General features: G+C 36.2%; 2 protein-coding genes across 3 annotated transcripts in view; both read right to left on the bottom strand.

The window, feature by feature from the left end:
• The window catches only part of LOC101599483 (pleckstrin homology domain interacting protein), a 148,301-nt gene that overhangs the window by 18,821 nt on the left and 107,471 nt on the right, over window positions 1-22,009 (bottom strand). For both annotated transcript variants that reach the window (XM_045160004.1, XM_045160003.1), the window contains exons 24-32: window positions 19,275-19,394; window positions 18,053-18,160; window positions 17,057-17,181; window positions 16,848-16,930; window positions 12,049-12,160; window positions 11,833-11,894; window positions 6,006-6,161; window positions 4,896-5,016; window positions 2,221-2,346 (exon numbers count right to left, since the gene is read on the bottom strand). In XM_045160004.1, the coding sequence (XP_045015939.1) occupies window positions 2,221-2,346; window positions 4,896-5,016; window positions 6,006-6,161; window positions 11,833-11,894; window positions 12,049-12,160; window positions 16,848-16,930; window positions 17,057-17,181; window positions 18,053-18,160; window positions 19,275-19,394 (1,013 nt within the window). The remainder of the gene's footprint in view (window positions 1-2,220; window positions 2,347-4,895; window positions 5,017-6,005; window positions 6,162-11,832; window positions 11,895-12,048; window positions 12,161-16,847; window positions 16,931-17,056; window positions 17,182-18,052; window positions 18,161-19,274; window positions 19,395-22,009) is intronic.
• LOC105944150 (60S ribosomal protein L36a-like) lies at window positions 17,278-17,612 on the bottom strand. Its single transcript, XM_012949202.2, has one exon. The coding sequence runs from the start codon at window positions 17,610-17,612 to the stop codon at window positions 17,292-17,294; it is 321 nt and encodes a 106-aa protein (XP_012804656.1). The 3' UTR covers window positions 17,278-17,291.

Here is a 22,009-nt window from a genome sequence, read left to right as displayed (position 1 = left end):
CTTTGAATTCCTCCTTGCTTTAATTTATTTTCCAGATGTATGTGGTTCTATAAAGTTTTGTCTTTTGCTATTTTCTCTTAAAACCATCATCTGAAACTCCATATCCAAACCTAATTCCCCCACCTATTTCGTTTGAAGAAATAGCATGCCACTCTTATAATAACGGGAATCTTAGATTTTTACTATGCTATCACTTGCTTCCTCTGTAAGACTTAATCAGTGGTAAAGTACGCTATGAATTCTACTCTCACTGTATTTCTCCTTTCATTATTGAGTAAGACCTTGTCCCCTCTTACTTGGTCAACAGTCTGCTATTTATGCTTTTGGATTCTTCTCTATAAAAGTATTAAGACACTATATTCAAACAGGTATTTTAAGACATGATGTAACATCTATTATTTTAATATTAAAATATTTTTATCATCCCTTTTGTTCTCGAAGCTCCTATTTTAAAGCCTAGTTCCTTAGGTTGGTACTTGAGGCCCTCCATGATCTGATCCCACTTCGTTTATGTATAGTGTTGTGTTCCTATGACTTCCAGCCATACATTGTCTACTTTACCAACTTACTTAAAAAAAAATTCTTTTTTTAAAATTTTAGACAGAGAGAATTGGTGTACCAGGGCCTCTGCCACTGAAATCAAACTCCAGTCTGAACCTATTGCACATACTAGGCAAGAATTGTACCCCAGCCCCCAAAATAACTATTTTAAAGTGATTTTCATATATTAATCCAAATGGGAAAAACCTTTCTTCTATTTCATTATAAGATTTTTTAAAATAAAATTCTAGAGAATTGATTGGTTGAAGTTGTACAGACATATTCATTTGAGCCCAACTAATAGTATGATTAGCAAACTTCCTGAAGAAAAGCAAACTCATAGCAGTAAAAGCCCCAAACTGTATAGAGGATGTAACAGGCTGCTTGTCTCTGTGCTAGGTTCTCCTTGCATAGTGCCCCACAGTAACTTTTTTCTGACTTATTTTATTTAGTATAACCTCAGACTGTAATTATGTGCACCCTTTAGCAAGAACCACCACTGATATACTGGAAAGCAGATCCTAAGAGTATGCATAGAAAGGAGAAAGAAGCTGATGTGTTGTATATGTGTATATATGACTTTTATGTGGATTATAGGGATTGAACTCAGACCCTCATGCTTGCATGGCAAGCACTTTACTGAGAGATCTCTATACTCAGATTTTTTTTTTAATGAGTATTTGATTTATCATTTAAAAATTAAAGGTAGGAAGCCTTTAAAATACATTCTACCCCCTTTTTAATTGGAAAAAAAAGTATACATAAATAGTGTTATGAAATCAAAGTAATATTTTGCACTAAAATGTATGACACATGCCTCTGGCTTCAATTTATTAGCAGGTTCAATTCATTCTACAACTATATAAAATCCAAGAGATAAGGGAGAAATGGTGTTTCTTTAAGTGGGAGTTATTACTCTATTCCATGAAACAATAAACTTGATTTTGCAGAAAAAAAATCCCCCCCCCCCCAAACACAAGGTCTTTCTTACATTGTTTAGGCAATTTCCAATCCTCTTGTCTTAGCATACCAAGTAGCTGGGATAAGGAAGAATCTTAACATTAAAAGTTATTACCTTGGGACTGGAGAGATGGCTTAGTAGTTAAAGCAATTGCTTGTGAAGCCTAAGGACCCAGGTTTAATTCCCCAGTTTCCACATAAGCCAGATGCACAAGGTGGTGCATGCACCTGGAGTTCATTTGCAGTGGCCAGAGGCCCAGGTTGTGCCCATCTCTCTTTCACTCGCAAATGAAATAAATAAATACATTTTTTAAAAAGTTACTACCTAGCTGGTATATCAGAACCTCTATATGTCAATACAATGTTATAATGAAAACTTCTCAAATCAAATGGCAGGCATTTATTACTGTGTTATCACATAAGTTAATCTCCCAAAGCCTTAGCCATCAGATAATGATCTTTCACACAAGATTATGTTTGCCTTAAAAGAGCTAATGGAAGAAGAAAACATTACATGTTAAATCAATATTTACTATTATTGTTAATGTTCAATAATTGGATTGAGAAAAGAATCTGCCTTTTACTTAAACTAAAACATCTATAATGCTGTATTTTATAACCTAGCAAATGAACTACATTTACATTGACAATATACATGTAAAAAGGACTGTATTTTACATTTCAAAATTAACTATTACACTAGCATGAGTATTAACTTACTTTATAAAATGTAGAAGAAGGTCAGTCACAAATTTAGCAGATTTCACAATTGGGCTTCCTGGTTCATTAAATGTTCGTGTATTATGCTCTATATATCGAACTTCCCACATTAGTGAAGAAAGTCGCCTTAAAAAAAAAGTATTAAAAATCTTAACCTTATTATATTTAAGAAAACAAGCACACAAGACATTCTAATTTTTATTTACAATTTTAAACCAATTGTATTGCTCATGTCTTGAGTTATTTCTAAAAGAGCAAACCCCCCTATTTAAATTAGGAGTAAAAGTCAAAGTAATATGTATTTACACAGAAAATATATAGAAGAAGATAGATATAACCATGCTATCAGTAATGCTGCTATTTAGTAGGGGAATAGAAGTGACAGAAGAGGAACAAGTTTCTGTTTTATATGTTTCTACATGTGTGATATTACTAACTCCCTGACTTCTGTACATAAAAGGAAACAATAAATGTTTATACCACAAGCAGTCAAATCACAGGACAATCAAAAGGTAACGAACAGCTTGCTTATGAGATACAAAAACATGAGGAGTTATTTTAAGAAATTGAGAATTACTTTCTGAATATTTGATAATGCTACAAAAGATAATTTGTTTCGAAAACAAAGAAAAAATAAAAAATGACTTAAAAGAGCATAAGGTAATTGTGGCATAACAAAGAAGATGATATTATGAACAGATACAATAATGTGGAAGAAAAATATGTAAATTAAGTATGCAGAGGAATTTCTGTGCATTTCACAATTCTCATTCTAATAGAATCACAGACTTCTTCAGTGCACTGCAGGAATTATGTAAAGTAAGTCATCAAATACAAGTATGCAAAACTGATAGTGGTGGTGTACTCAGAAAATGAATAGTATCAGAGAAGAAAAGCACAAATTGCAGGAGGTAAAAAAAGCTTAAAATAGTATAACATCACACTATTTTAGGAAGAAATTATATCACTGTATTAAGAATATAGCTGAGATCTAGAAGTATTATTACAAGGTTGAATAACAGATGATTTCCTATATATATTCAGCTTCTCTTTTTCCCTTAGACTGTCTACAAAGCAAGGTTAATGCCAAAGAAACTTATTTATGCTATAACATATCATGAAATGAAATACATGATGGCAATTAACAGGTTTTAGCAGTGTTTCTATGAGTATGTTTATTCACAACTGTAGGAGAGAGCAACACCTCATTTTTCTAGCTATAGTTCACCCATTAGTGTATAGGAACATGTCTCTCTTTCATCTTCTGTCTCTGAAGTCCTAGGCATAAATCCTAATCTTTAGCAATTTAGGGACTACCAATACTGTTAACTCCATCTATTATTTTTAACTTCAAGCATTTTATATGAAAACAACAAAGTATGCTTTGAAGGCAGATAGTCTAAGAGAACTATACATTCATTCCTCACAATTATCCTTTTGAAAAGTTATCAATGATACAATAACAACAACTTAAAACCAAAATCAATCTCATTTTTCTTTATTCCAGTGGCTCCCAGCCAGGGGTGTTATGGCCCTGAAGATTTTTGGCAAAATCTGCATACATTTTTGATTTTCACAACTAGTAGTTCCTACTGGTGGCATCTAATGGAAAGGGTAGAGGATAGGTTCTCATACTAGACTTTTCCAGAACCAAATACTAGTAAGATCTAAATGTTTTCCAGTGTTACATGTACAAATGCAACAAAGAGCAAAAGCCACATTTTACATAGAAAAATACAATCAAATTTCTTTGAGTTAGAAGAATGGAAAAGAAGTTTCAATGCAATATTGTACATAGTTAACATGTTGTCCTGGTAGGAAACAAACACAAAAAATGAAAACTAAAACTATGATTTTGTACCAGGCGTGGTGGCACAGGCCTTTAATGCCAGCACTTGGGAGGCAGAGTTAGGTGGATCGCCATGAGTTTGAGGCTACCGAGACTACATAGTGAGTTCCAGGTCAGCCTGGAAAACAAAAAACAAAAACAAACAAAAACAAAGATTTTACTATGTGAAAATTATAAATGTAAGGGTATTTTTGACAAAATATCTTACACAAATTGCTTACAAAGCCTGTAAAAATAAGAACTCAATGGTAAGTGAAACTAATCCCAGAAGATACAAATTACCTAAAATTGTCCAGCTTAAGCTAAAACTCTATTAAAAAAAATCTCCTGAATATTTTTCAGTTGCATTTTCATAAGCATTCATATGGTGGATATAAACAAAAATAATAAATTATTCAATTGTTGATATTTAAAGCAAAACCCACAAAGACTGAAATATATTATCTAAGAGAGATTTAAAGTTTGGCTTGATATATCAGGCCTTAATTCAAACCTGCTGAATCAAATCCTACATTTGAAAAATATATTTTATTAATTTATTTGAGAGGAAAAAAAGAATGGAGGGGGAAAATGAGTATGGGCGTGCCAGCAGAGGAACTATGGACACATGTGTCACTTTGTGCATCCAGCATTATGTGTGAACTGGGAAATCAAACCTGAGTCCTTAGAGTTTGCCCACAAGTTCCTTATCTGCTGAGGCATCTCTCTAGCCCCAGATACTACATTTTAATTCTATCCCTATGTGATTCACACGTCCATCTATGCACACATAAAATTGACAAACACTGTTATTGAAGATCAGTAAATGGTTTGTTTGGGTTCTAACCTGTAAAACCTGTTTTCCAGTCTTTGTTTAATTGTACTTAGATCCGTAGGATATGCCACTACAGTGCAATACATGGGATAAGCTTGTAGATCCACAGGGGCCACAAATGCTGAAGCAATATCTAAAATAAATAAGTTTATAAATTTATTTTTGTATGTTTAAAATAATGAAAGATCCCATTATAAGTAAACACTAGTCTGTCATTGTCCTTTTTAAATGCAACAAATTGCATTAAAGCGTTATCTTTGACCTTTTGCAAAACTTGTCATCTATCTCATTGCTACATTCTCTGACAACGCAAGTTGATCTAGACCTTCGATGCACAGCAGAGAGAGCAAAAAAGCTAGAACACAGTTGAGATCACTCATCACTTTTTAAACTATTTCCAACTTAATATAGATAAAAAAAAAAACCATAAGACAGCATATATAAAGTTTTGCCATTTAGGGCTGGGAATATAACCCACTGATCAAGACTTGCCTATCGTGTATACAGTTCTCAGTTTGGTCCCCACCACAAAGGGGAAAAAGCTCCTTCAGATTTGAAAAATCCATCAACATGTGTCCTTTACCTTCAGTTCTTACTCATAACAATTTCTCTATTCTTTGAAGTTGATTCCTTACTGCTAACCACTGTGGATGCTGAGTTCAAATAAGTCAGTTCTGACAGAATTGTTTTCTTTATTAATTAGGCAAATCAGTTGATACTGCCTGTTTTCTCCCCTTACAAAGATTCTGCTATGTATGAAAAAGAAAGCTGGGGTCATCAGCATAGCTATACTTAATATTTAGCTTTCAATACTTTTTCTTTCTCCAATTTACAATATGTTTGCTTGAAGATATCAAGGATTTGCAAACTGAGCAGTGGAGAAACTAGATTTTTCAGATATTTTTGGCATTTATGGAAGGCCCGTACTCTGAAATTCACCTAACCTCATCTAACTTACATATTAAAAATCCAGTGGAAGGTCTGCTTTCAAACAAAAATTTCAATTAAAAATGTTTAAAATATACTGATAAGAGATTGTGGAAAATTGCTAAGTGATCCACAGTATTATTTGTTTAGTTTGCTTTCTGTCAACATTTCCTGTAGTGAAGCATTATTATTTACCTAGTGTCATCAACTGGTTTATTCCTCCAACAATCCTTTCACATTCTTCATCCCTGGGATTGGTACCCCATTCTCCATCAAGAGGTTTATAGATTAATGATCTGCATTCAACATCAGTTAAAGGAACACTGGTACCTAGTTCTTCTGGAAATACAGCTGAAATACAAATAGTAAATCATATCAGGGCTGGGGAGAAGGCTCTGTGGATAAAGCCATTGCTGCTAAAACCCAAGTATCTGAGTACAGAGCTCCAGGCCACATGTAAAGGTGACAATCTATATAGGGCTTCTGTAATCCCAACACACTGATGCCAAGATAGAGGACAGAGACAGAAACCAAAACTCATAAACAGCACTGTGAACAAAGAATGAAAGGGGCCTCTCAGGGCCTCCGTGCAGATACAGCCTCCACGTGAGTTGGAAGGCAAACAGCAACCATAAGTTGTCCTCTGACCATCACACATGTACAGTGGCATGTACACTTATTCACACTCATGAACATACACCACAAACACACCCACCCAAAAGTGAAAAGCACATCAAGAAAACATTTAGCGAGCTGGGCGTGTCAGCATACACCTTTAATCCTAGCACTTGGGAGGCAAAGATGGGAGGATTGTTGTGAGTTTGAGGCCACCCTGAGACTACATAGTAAATTCCAGGTCAATTTGGGCTAGAGTGAGACCCTGCCTTGAAAAAAACAAAAAATAAAAATTTGCTAATCAGCATTTAGTTAATTACTTTTCTTGTTATAAAACACCCTGACCCAAAACAAAAAAAAATTTAAGGAAAGAACTATTTCAGCTTGTGGTCTGAAGTTATAGTCCATGATGCCAGGGAAGGCATGGTGGCAGAAGCATGAAATAAATAGAGCTGGTCACATTGTGTCCACAATCATAAAGTAGAGAGAGATGAATCCTGGTAGTCGGAAATTTCTCTCTCTCTCTTTTTTTTAAGCAGTCCAGGATTCCAGCCCATGAAAATGCCACCACCCACATTAAGAATGTATCTTTTTACCTTAATTTAACCTACTTTAGAAAATCATTCACATGTTTGTTCAAATCTTTGGTTTTGATGGTGATCCTAAAATCTATCAAGTTGACAACACGCGTCTTTTCCTTGCCAATCTGACATACAAACATATCAGCTTTAAGTCCTAACTTTCCACTCTTTGTTCCCACATTCTGTCTAATTTCAAACATCCCCATGATCATTAGAAGTTCAAACTCTGTTCTAAAATGGAACTGTAGTCTCTTCTGAGAATCAGGCAGTTTTACTTGTGAATACCTTTAACATCAAAAGACAAGATATGTATTTCTAGCATACAATGGCAGTATAAACATTTTTAATCCAAAAGAGGAGGAATGAAGTCATTGTGAGCAAAAAAGCAAGACAAATGATCCAGGCCTCAAAAATGACTGGGGTAGGTCCACCCAGACAGATCTGGGGAAGTGCCACTCCAAGCCTGCCTGCAGTTTTCCTTAGCAAGGTATCTAATGACTCTGACATCTCCAAAATCCTGGGGTCTCCCCTGCAACTTAAGATTCATCTTCACAGCTTTATGGAGGGCCCACTTAGGGGCTCACTGCAGAAATTCTGACCTGTCACATTCTGCCTGGCCTCAGCAGCAATCTGGAATGGTGGAAACACTCTGTGACTCTCAATCTTAAATTAATCATGCCTCCCAAACCAATACCACATGGACAATGCTGTCAAGTTCTGCTGCTAGCTTGGGATGTAGTGTGGACACTAGGACCACAGGTATTGTCATGTCTGTGCCGGGTTGGTGAAACAAAAACATTTTCCTAGGCAAATGTTTTTGAACACGGACCCCTGATGCAGCATTCTTTGCTGAGAATTTGTATTCCCTCAAGTTTCAGCCTTCAGTGTAAAAAGTCTTGTCCCCAGGGCATCTTTTGTATTATCCTAATGTAGAGCACAAGATTTCTCCTTAATAATTATAAATGCTTTCTCAGCATGGTTCTTGTGAGAAACTTTAAACTTGCTCACATTCCTTTCTTTGTTATACTACACATTTTTTCATATCTTCTTCTCCATTTGTTACTTTCTGTCACATTTGGTTGGAATAAGAGCATTCAGTAGCCATGCCAGCACCTCACTGCTGCTGTGTCTTGAAATTTCCTCTGCCAATTGGTCCATTACTTTTGAATTTGGCCTTATTTAATTTCTCAGAACATGGGTGGAATGCAGCCAAATTCCTAGGCAGTATATCACAGGAATGGCTCCTCACCAAGTTTCTGATAGCCTTTACTCACCTCTGAAATTTTATGAACCAGGCCTTCATTGCCCACATTTCTCTCCACATTTGCATAGTCCAAATTCCCACCACAATGGCTAATTAAGCTATGTTCGTACTAATTAAAAGGTTTTGCAGTCCTAAATTCCAAATGCTTGCATATTTCTCCCTCAAACCAGCTCCAAAGGTTTATGAACTACATGATCAAGTTTAACACAACAATTTCCTGAAACCAATTTCCTATAGTAGGCATTAGTCATTGTTTTGACAAAATACCTTGATAAAACCTACCATAAAACGGCTTATTTCAGTTCAGTTCAGTTTGAAGTTACAAGTCCATCATGGTAAAGGCATGTGAACATGAGCATGAAGCAAGATTGGTTACATTATGTCTATGAATCTATTTGGCTAGTTTTCTTTTTTATGCATTCCAGGACTCTAGGCCATAGAAGTGACATCTTCCACATGAAGGATGTATCTTTTTACTTCAATGAAACAAATCTAGAAAATCCTCCACATACGTAGAGTTTTGTTGCCATGGAGATCCTAAATCCTGTCAAGCTGACATCTGAGATAACCATCACAATTTTTAGAAAGAACTGACATCACCAAATTAAAGTATAAATTTTTTTTTTTTTTTTTTTTGGTTTTTCGAGGTAGGGTATCACTCTAGCCCAGGGTGACCTGGAATTCACTATGTAGTCTCAGGGTGGCCTTGAACTCATGGTGATCCTTCTACCTCTGCCTCCCGAATGCTGGGATTAAAGGCGTGCACCACCACCCCCGGCTTTAAAGTATAATTTTTAAAAAATATTTTGTTTTTATTTATTTGAGAGAAAGGGGGAGGGAGAGAGAGAAAGAGAGAATATAGGCACACCAGGTCCTCTAGCTACTGCAAATAAGCTCCAGACTCATGCACCACCTTGCGCATCTGGCTTTATGTGGGTCCTGGGGAACTGAACCGAGGTCCTTTGGCTTTGCAGGCAAGTGCCTTAACCACTAAGCCATCTCTCCAGCCCAAAATATAATTTTATAATTACTTGTTAAATGAGTTGTTTTCTTTTTAAAAAATTTTGTTTATTTTATTTATTTGAGAGTAACAGACAGAGAGAGAGAGAGAGAGAGAATGGGCGCACCAGGGCCTCCAGCCACTGCAAACGAACTCCAGATGCATGTGCTCCCTTGAGCATCTGGCTAACGTGGGTCCTGGGGAATCGAGCCTTGAACCGGGGTCCTTAGGCTTCACAGGCAAGCACTTAACCAATAAGCCATCTCTCCAGCCCGAGTTCTTTATTTTCATAAAGTAAAATGTTTCTTAAAGACCAATAAAAACCATTAAAAAAAACTTTTAAAAACAATACTCTCAGTGAGTTAAAGTACTAGCTGATGAGGTATGAAGAGAACAAAAACAACCCTGCCCAATGCCATAAGCACAGATATACTTAAAGAGAAAATAAACAGTTATTTAATAACACTAATGCCTCATTTTGAATATCTAAGGTACTACAATGCTATTCTTATTTTTCTCATATTAGTCCAGTTAAGACACAAGTCCAGTGTGACTTTAAATCCAAACTTGAGGAGGAGCCATGAAATAGGCTACACAGTTATGAAAGTGCTCTGCATTTATAAACTGCTCTCTAATAGTGAGCTGGAAAATTTTACATGAACTCACTCTGCCAACATAACCATTTTCTCATTTTTTTTTAATTTTTTTTGGTCATTTTTTATTTATTTATTTGAGAGCGACAGACACAGAGAGAAAGACAGATAGAGGGAGAGAGAGAGAATGGGCGCGCCAGGGCTTCCAGCCTCTGCAAACGAACTCCAAAAGCGTGCGCCCCCTTGTGCATCTGGCTAACGTGGGACCTGGGGAACCGAGCCTCGAACCGGGGTCCTTAGGCTTCACAGGCAAGTGCTTAACTGCTAAGCCATCTCTCCAGCCCCATTTTCTCATTTTTAAGCTTGTCCAAACTGGGTTAACCTTCTCCCATAGTTTCAGTTTTCATCACTTTATAGAATACTTTAATTACTCGATAATCCCATTCATAAATGATTACTTCTGCAATATTAAAAATAAGATTTTATGTTTAAAAATATTCCTTTTTTGGTCTTTCGAGGTAGGGTCCCACTCTGGCCCAAGCTGACCTGGAATTCACTATGGAGTCTCAGGGTGGCCTCAAATTCACGGCAATCCTCCTACCTCTGCCTCCCAAGTGCTGGGATTAAAGGCGTGCGCCACCATGCCTGGCTAAACATGAAACTTTTTAAACCAGGCGTGGTGGCACACACCTTTAATCCCAGCACTCTGAAGGCAGAGGTATGGGGATTGCTGGGAGTTCGAGGCCACCCTGAGACTTCATAGTGAATTTCAGGTCAGTCTGGGCCAGAGCGAGACCCTACCTTGAAAGACCAAAATAAATAAATAAATAAATAAATAAAAAAGATTCTACTCTAAATAATCATTTATAATCTGTCCTATCATTTTAATTCTTGGCATATACAATTGTGTCACATTTAAAAAATTTTAAACAAAAATGGGTAATGAAATAGAAAATGTAATCTCCATGCTATAGTAACATCCTCTTTTTCCTTTCAGGAAAAGGTAGATGTCATACTCATTGCCTGGGGCTAAATATCCAATCCCATAGCAAGATGATGATTATTACTGTTAATAATTATAACTACCTCTTTCTATTGAGCTTTCACATGTTTCAGGATCTATGTTAGGATTTTTACTTAATTCTCAAAGTAGTCCTATAAGGGTATTTGTTCAGTTAACTAAAGACCAAGTTCTAAGAAATGGATTTTCAGACTTTTAGGAATATGCCTAGATTACACAGAAAATGGCACTGCAAGCACAAGAATCTAGGCTGGATGCAAAACCTCATCTCTTAGCTAGTATATTATACTTTTAAATATCCTGATGCAGCTACAAAATGTGTTTATCCACAAAAATCTCATTTTAAGGATGAACAATAACAAGCCACTTCAATATTTCATTGTAGTAAATTAACTTCAATCTGATAAACCAGTGGGCAAGGACTATGTTTATCAACTTCCCTGCTGAGTCTCCTCTAATCTTATGGCCAACACATAGGTTTTCAATATTTGCTGAATGAATATTTTCTGTTTGAGGTTTAGGATCATATGTGGTGGCAAGTAAGTATATCATGAGGATTTTTTTTTTTTTTTTTTTGAGAGAGAATAGGCATGCCAGGGCCTCCAGCCACTGCAAATGAACTACAGATTCATATGCCACCTTGTGCATCTGGCTTACGTGGGTCTTGGGGAATTGAGCCTCTAATTGGGGTCCTTAGGCTTCACAGGCAAGCACTTAACTGCTAAGCCATCTCTCCAGCCCCCTTTGTTTTGTTTTTGAGACAGGGTAGTCTCATTCTGTAGCCCTATCTAACCTATAACTTACTAATCAGACCAAGCTTGCCTTGAGTTCTCAACAACCCTTGTGTTACTGCCTCCTGAGTGCCTGTGGCAGCAAATTACTGTCCTTATTTAAGAAATAAGAAGCTGACACCATGGGTACAAGTCAGAGAGGATACTCTGTACTTACCATTATTAGGTATAAGTTCCATATCCCAAGGACTCATCTTTTCTGTATCTCCATTGTCCCAGCTTTAAGAAAGGAAGAATCTTACATGAAGAAAATTAAGTATTATACTGCACTCTTTACAAAAATTAATCAAAGAAATATTTTCTTTTCATTAATAAAAGGGAAAAATGCAAAGGAAGCCTTGCTCAATAGAAAATAGAATCAATATTTTCTTACCAAACATTATAACACTGGAACAAGCTATCAGGGTATTCAGGTTGAAGAGGTTCCTGACTTTCAATTGTTCCAAACCACCAGGCATCATCTATGACTGACCTGAAGCGGTCACCTGGATAAGAACAAAAGCCATTTAATTACTTCGAGATGTATTGTTGCTTCTGTTAATATCTTTTCCTAAATTATAACTCTAAGGTAACTAAATTATGATTTCACAAAATAAAAAGTGAACACACGTATACTAAAAATAAGAAAGTCAAATCACCAACACTGAGGGTACTTACTGAGCAAATTTGAAGTGTGACTTAATGTCATAAACCTCTTCTTAAATTTCATCAGTTATGAGAAACTTACTTTTGACATGAGCATTGCTTTCAGCAATTTTAATTCATCATTAGGACTATATTTAAACTTCTCTTTAAAATATAAATGCTTCAGGCATCTTTTTTTTGCCCAACAAATATTTATAACCTGCTTTTAATTTACTTTCTATATGCAATTTTCCCCAAGCAATAGTCAAGATAGCAGCCTTAAAACAAAAACACAAGAAGTCTAGCTTGCCCTGTTTCATCTCTAGGTTGCTATCTCTCTCTTTCTCTCTCTCTCTCCTTCCTTCCTTCCTTCCTTCCTTCCTTCCTTCCTTCCTTCCTTCCTTCCTTCCTTCCTTCCTTCCTTCCTTCCTTCCTTCCTCCTCCTCCCTCCCTCCCTCCCTCCCTCCCTCCCTCCCTCTCTCCCTTCTTTCTTTTTTTTTGTCGAGGTAGGGTCTCACTCTAGTCCAGGCTGACCTGGAACTCACTATGTAGTCTCAGGTTGGCCTCCAACTCACGGCGATCCACCTTCCTCTGCCTCCCAAGTGCTGGGATTAAAGGCGTGTGCCACCACACCTGGCTTAGCATACTCTTTTTACACAGATTTGTTGTTTTCTCTCTCTCTCTCTCTGCTATTGGTATTTTAACAAGAAAGAGAGAATTTTAAAAAATGGATATAGCCAGGTGTGGTGGTGCATGCCTTTAATCCCAGCACTTGGGAGGCAGAGGTAGGTGGATCGCTGTGAGTTCAAGGCCACCCTGAGATTACATAGTGAATTCCAGATCAGCCTGGGCCAGAATGAGACCCTACCTTAAAAAAAACAAACAAAAAAAAAAGAGTATGCTATTTCCTTTCTAGTTGCATTCATCTGCTCTCATATTAAACTGCTTTTCACAAAGACTATCTAATAAGCTACAAATACTACGGCCTGTTTTTTTTTTTCTTTAAGTTTTAAAATTCATTTTTGAGAGGAGGAAGAGAGAAAGAGGGGTAGAGAAAGAGAGAGAGAGAGAAGGAGGGAGGGAGAGGGGGAGGGTACACCAGGGCCTTCAGCTGCTGCAAATAAACACCAGACGCATGTGTCACCTTGTGCAACTGATTTATGGTTACTGGTGAATCAAACTAGGTCCTTAGGCTTTAACTGCTAAGCCATCCCTCCAGCCCCAGCATGTTTTTAAATATGAATCATCTCATCTACAAAAAATTTGGGTAGAGTTTTACTTCTGTGTCTTTCATTCATAGTACTAAGACCAATTTTCTCCTGGTTAGTATAGGCAAGACTGAAAGATGTGGATTCAAACAAACTACCTGTGTGACTAAATATATTAACTAGTTACGTCTGAGCTTTGCTTTTCTTTTCTTTATTGACAATATGAAATGGTGATGTCTACATAAGAACAGTTTTTGAGCAATGCCCTCTATTCAAGAATTTTTCAGCTATGGCTATACTACCCTGAACACACCTGATCAAGACTGATCTAAAGTACCTTTTTTTTTCTCAAGGAAGGGTCTCACTCTAGTTCAGGCTGACCTAGAATTCACTATGTAGTCACAGAGTAGCCTTGAACTCTTGGCAATCCTCCTACCTCTGTCTCCCGAGTGCTGGGATTAAAGGCATGCACCACCACGCTCGGCTACCTTTTCATTTAAAAAATATATAATGAAGGAATAATGGATCAAGTTATAAACTGATCAGAATCAGTTGTATTTTCAAACCTATAAAGAAAAAAGTATGTATTTTTGCCTTACCAAAAAATGATTTAAAAATTTAGGTAGACATACATAAAATAGCACAAATGTTTAAAAAAGTAAGAAAAAAATAAGGCTAAAGAAAATTGGAAATCAGGATTAAGTTAGTGGAAAATATTTTGCAAATTTGATTTTGACTGGACATACAGATGGATTCAAGCTCGGTCAAGCATGCTAGCAGGCAATGTAACTATGAAAAAATGATGTATTACTAGATTAAGTTTCTTATTATTTCTTAGATGCGTATTAACAATAAACTTAGAAACTATTTTATGACTTAAACAGCATTCTTCAACATCACCACAACCTTAACATACCCACGATTTTACCATACCTATTTCTTATGACAGTACCCAGTACCAGTGAGATAATGCTAAATACAAAGAACAGGATAATATACATCTAGCCATAATGAACACCACTGTAAACTGTAAACATTTCTAAAGGCCAAAGTAAAAATGACCATTAATGTGATTTTAGACAGAAGATTATAGATGAATACATTTTAGTTCAGATGTAAGAGACCAATTAGAATATTAATCTTTTCTTTAGTATTTTTTTCTTTTTGATAATTTTATTTTTTAAATCATATATATATGCACAAACATATATTAGTAGGTTATATACTATTATCCCCTCATCCCAACTCCCATTACCATGGAGGCCCTCCTCAGTGAGGTTAAGGTAATCACTGTGGGGTCATGAAGGCCTCAGTCAGTCCCTGTGGTGTAGCAAGGAAACATACCTCAGGGTATTCCTACCCACTCTGTGGCTCTTATAAACTTTCTACCCCTTTTCCAGAATGTTTCCTGAGCCATGGCAGGTCTGTTGGCAGTCTGATTTAGTGCTGAGTTCTTTGTAGTTTCTGGATTTCTGATTTCATAGGTTTTGATTAATCTTTGTGTCTGTCACCATCACCCTGCGGCTAGCAGGTTGCCAGGCTAGCAGTAAGAGCATTATTCATGATGTTGTTTACTCTGCAATTTCTCCTGGGCCCTGGCAGATGTGGTAGATAAAAATTACAAGATTTAAATGAAAAAAAGTTCTGATGGAAATATCTAATTCACTAATCAACTGTTAAAAGTATCACTCTCAGCCTGGCGTGGTGATGCATGCCTTTAATCCCAGCACTCAGGAGGCAGAGGTAGGACTGCTGTGAGACTACATAGCGAATTCCAGGTCAGCCTTGGCTAGAATGAGACCCTACCTTGAAAAACCAAAAAGTATCATTCTCTCTTGTACGCAACTGTATATAAAAGGTTATGTGTGCTACATGTAACCCATGTTTGCAAAGTTTTAATTTTATTCAAGTTACTGCTTTAGCTTTAATGTTTGATTTTCTATAAATCTGTGGTTAAATCAATTCATTCTCTTAGAAATACTGGCTGTATTAATATTCTAATATAATTTTCTACAACATCAACTTTTGTTCTTGAAAATTTTACTTCCACTGCTTTTTCCCCATAATGACTTCCCTTTTATACAATTTCATCTGGATTTGTTACTTCCTAGAAATTTCTTTAGGCTTTTATTTTTCTGGACTTCTGTATACCAAAGAGATTACACATTTCTGTTTTACTGCTGCCTCTCTGTTGTATTTTTTAAGTAAAATTAATTTTTCAATTAGCATACAAAGTAATTGGTTTCATTATGGAATTTTTATACATGTACTACTATATTATATTGTCTCTCCCACTCCACTTTTGAAAATTTAATTTATTTTTATTTGAGAGAGAATGGGTACACCAGGGCATCCAGCCACTGCAAAGAAACCCCAGAAGCATGTGCTACCTTGTGCATCTGGCTTACGTGGGGCCTGGGGAATTGAAACTTGGATCCTTTGGCTTTGCACGCCTAACCACTAAGACATCTCTCCAGCCCCCACTTCACTTTTTTAAAAAAGATATTTATTTATTTATTTGAAAGAAGGGGGGAGAGAAGGGAAGACAGAGAGAGAGAGAGAGAAAGAGAGGGAGGGAGGGAGGGAGGGAGAGAGGCGCGCACACCAGAACCTCTAGACACTGCCAACAAACTCCAAACGAATGTACCACCTTGTACATCTGGCTTATGTGGGTCCTGGAGAATCAAACAAGCATCCTTAGGCTTTGCAGGCAAGTACCTTAACCACTAAGCCATCTTCTCCAGGACCCCCACCCCCCCCAACTCCACTTTTTAAACCAAGTTTACCAAAATCAAACAAGAAAAAATCACACCATTTTTTTCCAATGGCACTGGAAAAGATGGACTGATGTGTCATAGAAACATCACAATACACTCAAGAAGAGGCGTGTAATAGCTTAATGGATAGTACGTCCATTTGCACATACAATATCTTAAAAAGCTTAGAAACATTTTATGATTTTAAAATATTCAACAGAGATAATTAACTTAAAAAAACTCAGTTTAGCTTTAGTTCCAGCTCAGCTTTTAACTCATTTTGTTAAGGCTTCTTTTGGCCTTTAGCATGAATCGCTATTATTAATACCATTAAATCTTTAATTCAGTATATAAACAGATGAAAGGAAACATTCTACATAAACTTACAGTAGTTAGCCAAATGCAAGAGAAAACAGTTTTAAAACTCAAATATCAATTGAAGTATTTTGAATTTTAAAATGTGACATAATGTATTACTATTAGCATCCCTACAAATGGAAAACATTCTTCTCTAATTATGAAATCATTTATAAGGAGTCAAAAAGATACACAGAATACCTTTAACTTCTGAATAAATTACCCACCTATGTTCCACCGCCTATATTTTGCGTCATCAAATTGTTGTCTCAAGACTAGGAAATCTATAACGTCAGGCATATCATGGTATCTAATTATAAATACAAACAAAATTGATTAGTTCACATACCTAAAACATGTTCAAATTTATCTTAATCTTGAAAAATACTACAGTACTACGATGCTATGAAGCTACCACCTCAGAACCAATCCTTACTTCATGGTAAATGATCCACCAGTTAGTTTACCAGTGTCAGGATCTAGAAACGCAAGCTTAAGGCAGCAAAGGGTAGGCAATCCCACTTCATACTTTATGCCAACTATTTTCATCAGCTCTTGTTCCTAAAATATAGAAAATAAGAAATCACCTTTGAAAAATACAACAGTTGGGAAATGATTTTTTTTTTCAAGTGAACATAATCACATTTTATTGCCTTCATAGCAAAATTGGCTTAGAACTGGATCACTTGGCCCTTTCTCTTCTTATCTCCTCCCAATTCAAAATGCTTGCATCTCTTAATAGCCAGTATTCTCTTAGATCTGCAGCTGGGCTCAGCACACTCAAGCCTCAGCACAATCTTCTTTGCAATTTTAGCCTTTTTCTGGAATATAAGCTTAGTCTGCCCACCGTAGCCACTCTGCTTTCTGTCATAACGCCGCTCTCCCATGGCATACAGAGAGTCCTTTCCCTTCTTGTACTGGGTCACTTTGTGGGGCTGGTGCTTGCCGCACTTCTTACAGAAAGTCTGGTGAGTTTTAGGGACGTTCACCATGTTGGCAGGAGTGCTATCAGCACCAAAAAGGGGAGCATTTCTTGATTTTAATCTTGATCTAGGTGTTCATACATGGGCTTACGTGTGAAGTGCATTGAGCTGTATCCTTAACATCTGTGCTTTATAGTTTGTAGGCTGCACTCCAAGTTTTAAAGTTTAAGAGTTGCCCAACATAAATTCAAAGACCTTTAAATTTTTGACCTACTTATAAACCTAGCAGTATTCATCAAATTTACATAGTTTACAACTTAAGACATTTGTGTTAGTTTTTACTGTGAATAAATTTCATATCTACAAGCTGAATCCGAGTATAAATTCAATCTATGTTTCTTTGACTAAACAAAGCACCTTAAGGATAGTTTTTATAATGAAAATAACAATTGACCATTTAAAGTTCACCCTAATCCAAAAAAATGTTAAATAATAAGTCAATGTCATACCCGTAGTTCCATTTTATGCCATGGCTGTTTCTTGGGATTTATACTATAAATTTTATTTTTTCGGGCCATTTCAACATATGCTTCATGCCCTTGCCGAAAATAATAAACCTGAAAAGCAAATAAAATTTGAAATTTAAATGTTTTCAGGATACAAAATATCTAAATTGCAGAGAAAAATCTAATAACATTTGATCTTACAAATTCTAAAACTTTTTTAACTTTTGTTTCTCAAAAAATATGTAATCATAACTAAAAAAATTTTAAGTAACATATCTTTGAATATATACTTAGAAATTTAAGATTTAGTTTTTTGTTCCTTTTTAAAGTCAAAATAAATTAACCTATGCTAGAAAATAAAGCCATTTGTAACTCAGGGTCATAGTAAGTTTATATTCATATGCTCTTTGTTATTTGTTATGTGCGTAGTTTACGTATGTTTGTATGTATGTTGGTATTTAGAAATTACAGTATTAAATTTACTGTGCTTATCTCATTTTATTGAAAACAAAATAAGGGAGATATAGCTCAATGGCTTACCTATGAGGAAAGGTTTAAAGATCAAAAGTTTCAAAGGATTCAGACTTTAGAAACAAAAATTATATACATATGGGTAAATGAAACACTTTTTGAAACAAAAAAAATGATAAACATTTTTCTTTTAAATCAAACAAAAAAATTTTATTTATAAAAACAAAGTAGCAATAACATCCTTCATAAAAAATGCTAGATTTAAAAATTAAAAATAGCTCAGTCTAGTCCTTATAATATTGAGGTTTATTACCTACCACAGTATTTACAGTAGTCTTAAAAATTGAGCTCTTTAGTTGTACTTTTTTCATACATATCTATGGATATTTAAAATAGTTATTTTTTCCTTTGATTTGCATGTGTTTCTGTTGTGCGTGCTTGCAAATGCACCTTTGAGTAAATTGTACTCTTCTTTAAATCTAGAGCTCATGATGCAGCTAGTCTTACTAGCCAGCTTGCTCTGAGGAGTCCATCTCTGCCTTCTATATACCATGATTGCAAGTGGCTGCCTCTTCTGCTCACTCAGAATTTATAGTTTTTACACTTCTAGGCAAAGTGCTTTACCAATCTCCAGGTGCCTAGAATTAGGTATGCTTTTGAACCCACCTTAATTTTCTTCTAGGCATGATTCAAGAGCTATAAAAAAGATTTGAGGCCATTACTTAGAAAGAAAAATTTAAATGCTTAAAAGTACCTCATCACCCATCTGTGGAACAAATGGACATCTTCGAGGAAGAGTATCTGTAATCCATGTTGAAGGTAGCCATTCTTCTAATGTCAAACCATTTTCAGTTAATTCTCCCACAGCCAATCTCTGAGAAAGTTTGGAACATAATGAAGTAATATCATAAAAATAGAAGAAACGAGCCTTTGGTTAACAATTTTGTTCTAATATTAAAAGCAACAGCACTGACAACCATTCTATAACTTTTCCAAATCACCTATAGAGTTCTAAAAGCAAAACCAAAATCTAGAAGTAGCATTCAGGTAAACTAGGTTAAGGCAGCACCCGGTAACCCTCTAAGTAAAAAATCTGTATAGTCGCCATCCCTTCCCCCTTTCAATATGATTAAAATTTAAAAAAATATTTTATTGATTTATTTGCAAGGAGGGAAAAAATGAGCACAAGGGCCCATAACCACTGCCAACAAACACCAGAAGCATGTGCCACTTTGTGCATCTGGCTTTACATGGGTACTGGGGAATCAAACCTGGGTTGTTAAACTTAGCAGGCAAGTGCCTTCATTGCTGAGCATTCTCTCCAGCCCATGATTAAGATTTTTTAAATCTTAGTCTCAGTGCAGTGTTAGTAAGAAGTCAGTAAAATATTCTTTTGCAAGTTAAGTAGTACTAGATAGACACATGAATTAATTCCATGAACTGGACATTACACTTACAGACAGCCTGAGAATGATCTCGAGTGTATGTGCATGCAGAGGACAGAGAACCCTGGGTTTCATCTTTAGCAATTTCATCTACCTTATTTTGAGTCAGGGTCTCTCATTGGAGGTCACCAAGTAGGAGGCTACACTAGTTGGCCAGCAAGGTAAGAGGAATTTTCTTCCTCAGTACTTGAATTACAGGTACCCATTGCCACACCCAGTATTGTATGTGGGTACTGGGAATGAACACACACCCCCATTCACACCTGCAAGATAAGCACTTTACATGAGTGAACTAGCCTCAACCCTTTTGTTTGTTTATTTTCCATAGGCCAGGTTGGCCTCCAAATAGCTATAAGGTTAAGGCTGGTTTTAATTTTCTGATTCTCTAGCTTCCACATTCCAAGTGTCAGGACTGCAAGTGTTTGCCGCCATGCTTAAAAGAAGCCATTCACTCACAGTTCACTTAATTTCTTACAAACAAAAATTGTATCTTTCCAAGTAACTACTGTTAAACTAGGTTCCTTACTTTTACTTCTCATGGATTTAACAATAAACCATGCCTCTGAGTGGAAGTTTAAGTTAACTTGTAAGCAACAAGTGAGCATAGTGCTATTGATATTATTTACACACATGGAAAAGGCACCAAAAACAACAGTGAAACTAATGCTATTTATCTGTAAAACACTGTAGGTAACTGATTCAAAGTGCTGTGATCCTGTATTTACACACTGACTTCTAAATTTTATTATCATTATTTTCCAAGGTAGGGTTTCACTCTAGTCCAGGCTGACCTGAAATTCACTATGGAGTCTCAAAGTCAGTGATCCTCCTACCTTTGCCTCCTGAGTGCTGGGATTAAAGGTGTGTGCCACCATACCAAGCTTAAATTTTACTGTTTTTATTAAAAGAGTCACCACTATTAATTAATATCTGCTGAAAGAAGCAATGCCATGATATTAAAGAACACTACTTCCAGAAGATAGTTTTACAGTTGCTTCACAATATTTATTTTTCTATTCTTTCTATTAACCACACATGTTCTTCTCAGTTTAACACTTCAGGGAGTATTCTTACTTGAAAGAACAATGGATAAGTAAAAGCTTTTGGTACTTTGTATATGTGAGATGATTTAACTAAATGTCTTAGTCAGAAGAGAAATAAGATGTGACTTATTCTAAAGGGATCACTGAACACATCAGAATGAGGAATGACAAATTGCGTATGCATTGTCTATGGCTACTTTCAGGTATCTAATGAACTATGGCTCTTCTTTTAGATGTTAGACCTCAGAGAAAAAGGAGAAGCAAAATGACAGACAGAAGCTAAGTAGTGCAATAAAAATGATGTATGCATATGGGTGAATATTCACATGTCTGAGCAGCACATGGAGGCCAAGACAAGAGTCATACTTCAGGTATTCACCTCTAAATGGCCTGGAACTAAGTATGCATACTTGCTGACAAGTGAGTCCCAGGCATCTACTTACTTGTCTCTGTATTCCTAGCACTGGGATTACGATTATGAACAAATCTGGCTTTTTGTTTTGTTTTTCCAAGGTAGGGTCTCACTGTAGCTAATGCTGGCCTAGAATCCACTCTGTAGTCCCAGGTGACCCTCCTACCTCTGCCTCCCAAGTGCTGGGATTAAAGGCGTGCACCACCACGCCTGGCTCAAATATGGCTTTGTTTTACATAGATTCTTGGGGACTGAGATGATGCTTTACACTAGCACTTTGTATTTGCCAGCTCCAGTAATACAACCTATTGATTGCTTACACCAGCGTCAAGGTAATGTATGTGATTTAAAAAGTGAAGTGCTGAATACATGTAGGACAGATTTGCAGGGGAAATTTAGGAAATAATTTTGTTTTGTGTTTGCTATAGCTGAGATACATTATTAATCTAGGTGATGGACAAGCAATGACATGATTCACAAGCAGCAACTGAGTTATGTAGTTATATACAGTTTAATGTGTCAGGCCTTTCTGTGTCTTGGGACTTAAATCTGGTGCTATGGGGATATGGTAAACTTTGTGCCTAATGGA

The sequence above is a fragment of the Jaculus jaculus genome, chromosome 10 (genome assembly GCF_020740685.1).
Source record: "Jaculus jaculus isolate mJacJac1 chromosome 10, mJacJac1.mat.Y.cur, whole genome shotgun sequence".
Lineage (NCBI taxonomy): Eukaryota > Metazoa > Chordata > Mammalia > Rodentia > Dipodidae > Jaculus > Jaculus jaculus.
This window is presented reverse-complemented; position numbering and strand designations above follow the sequence as displayed.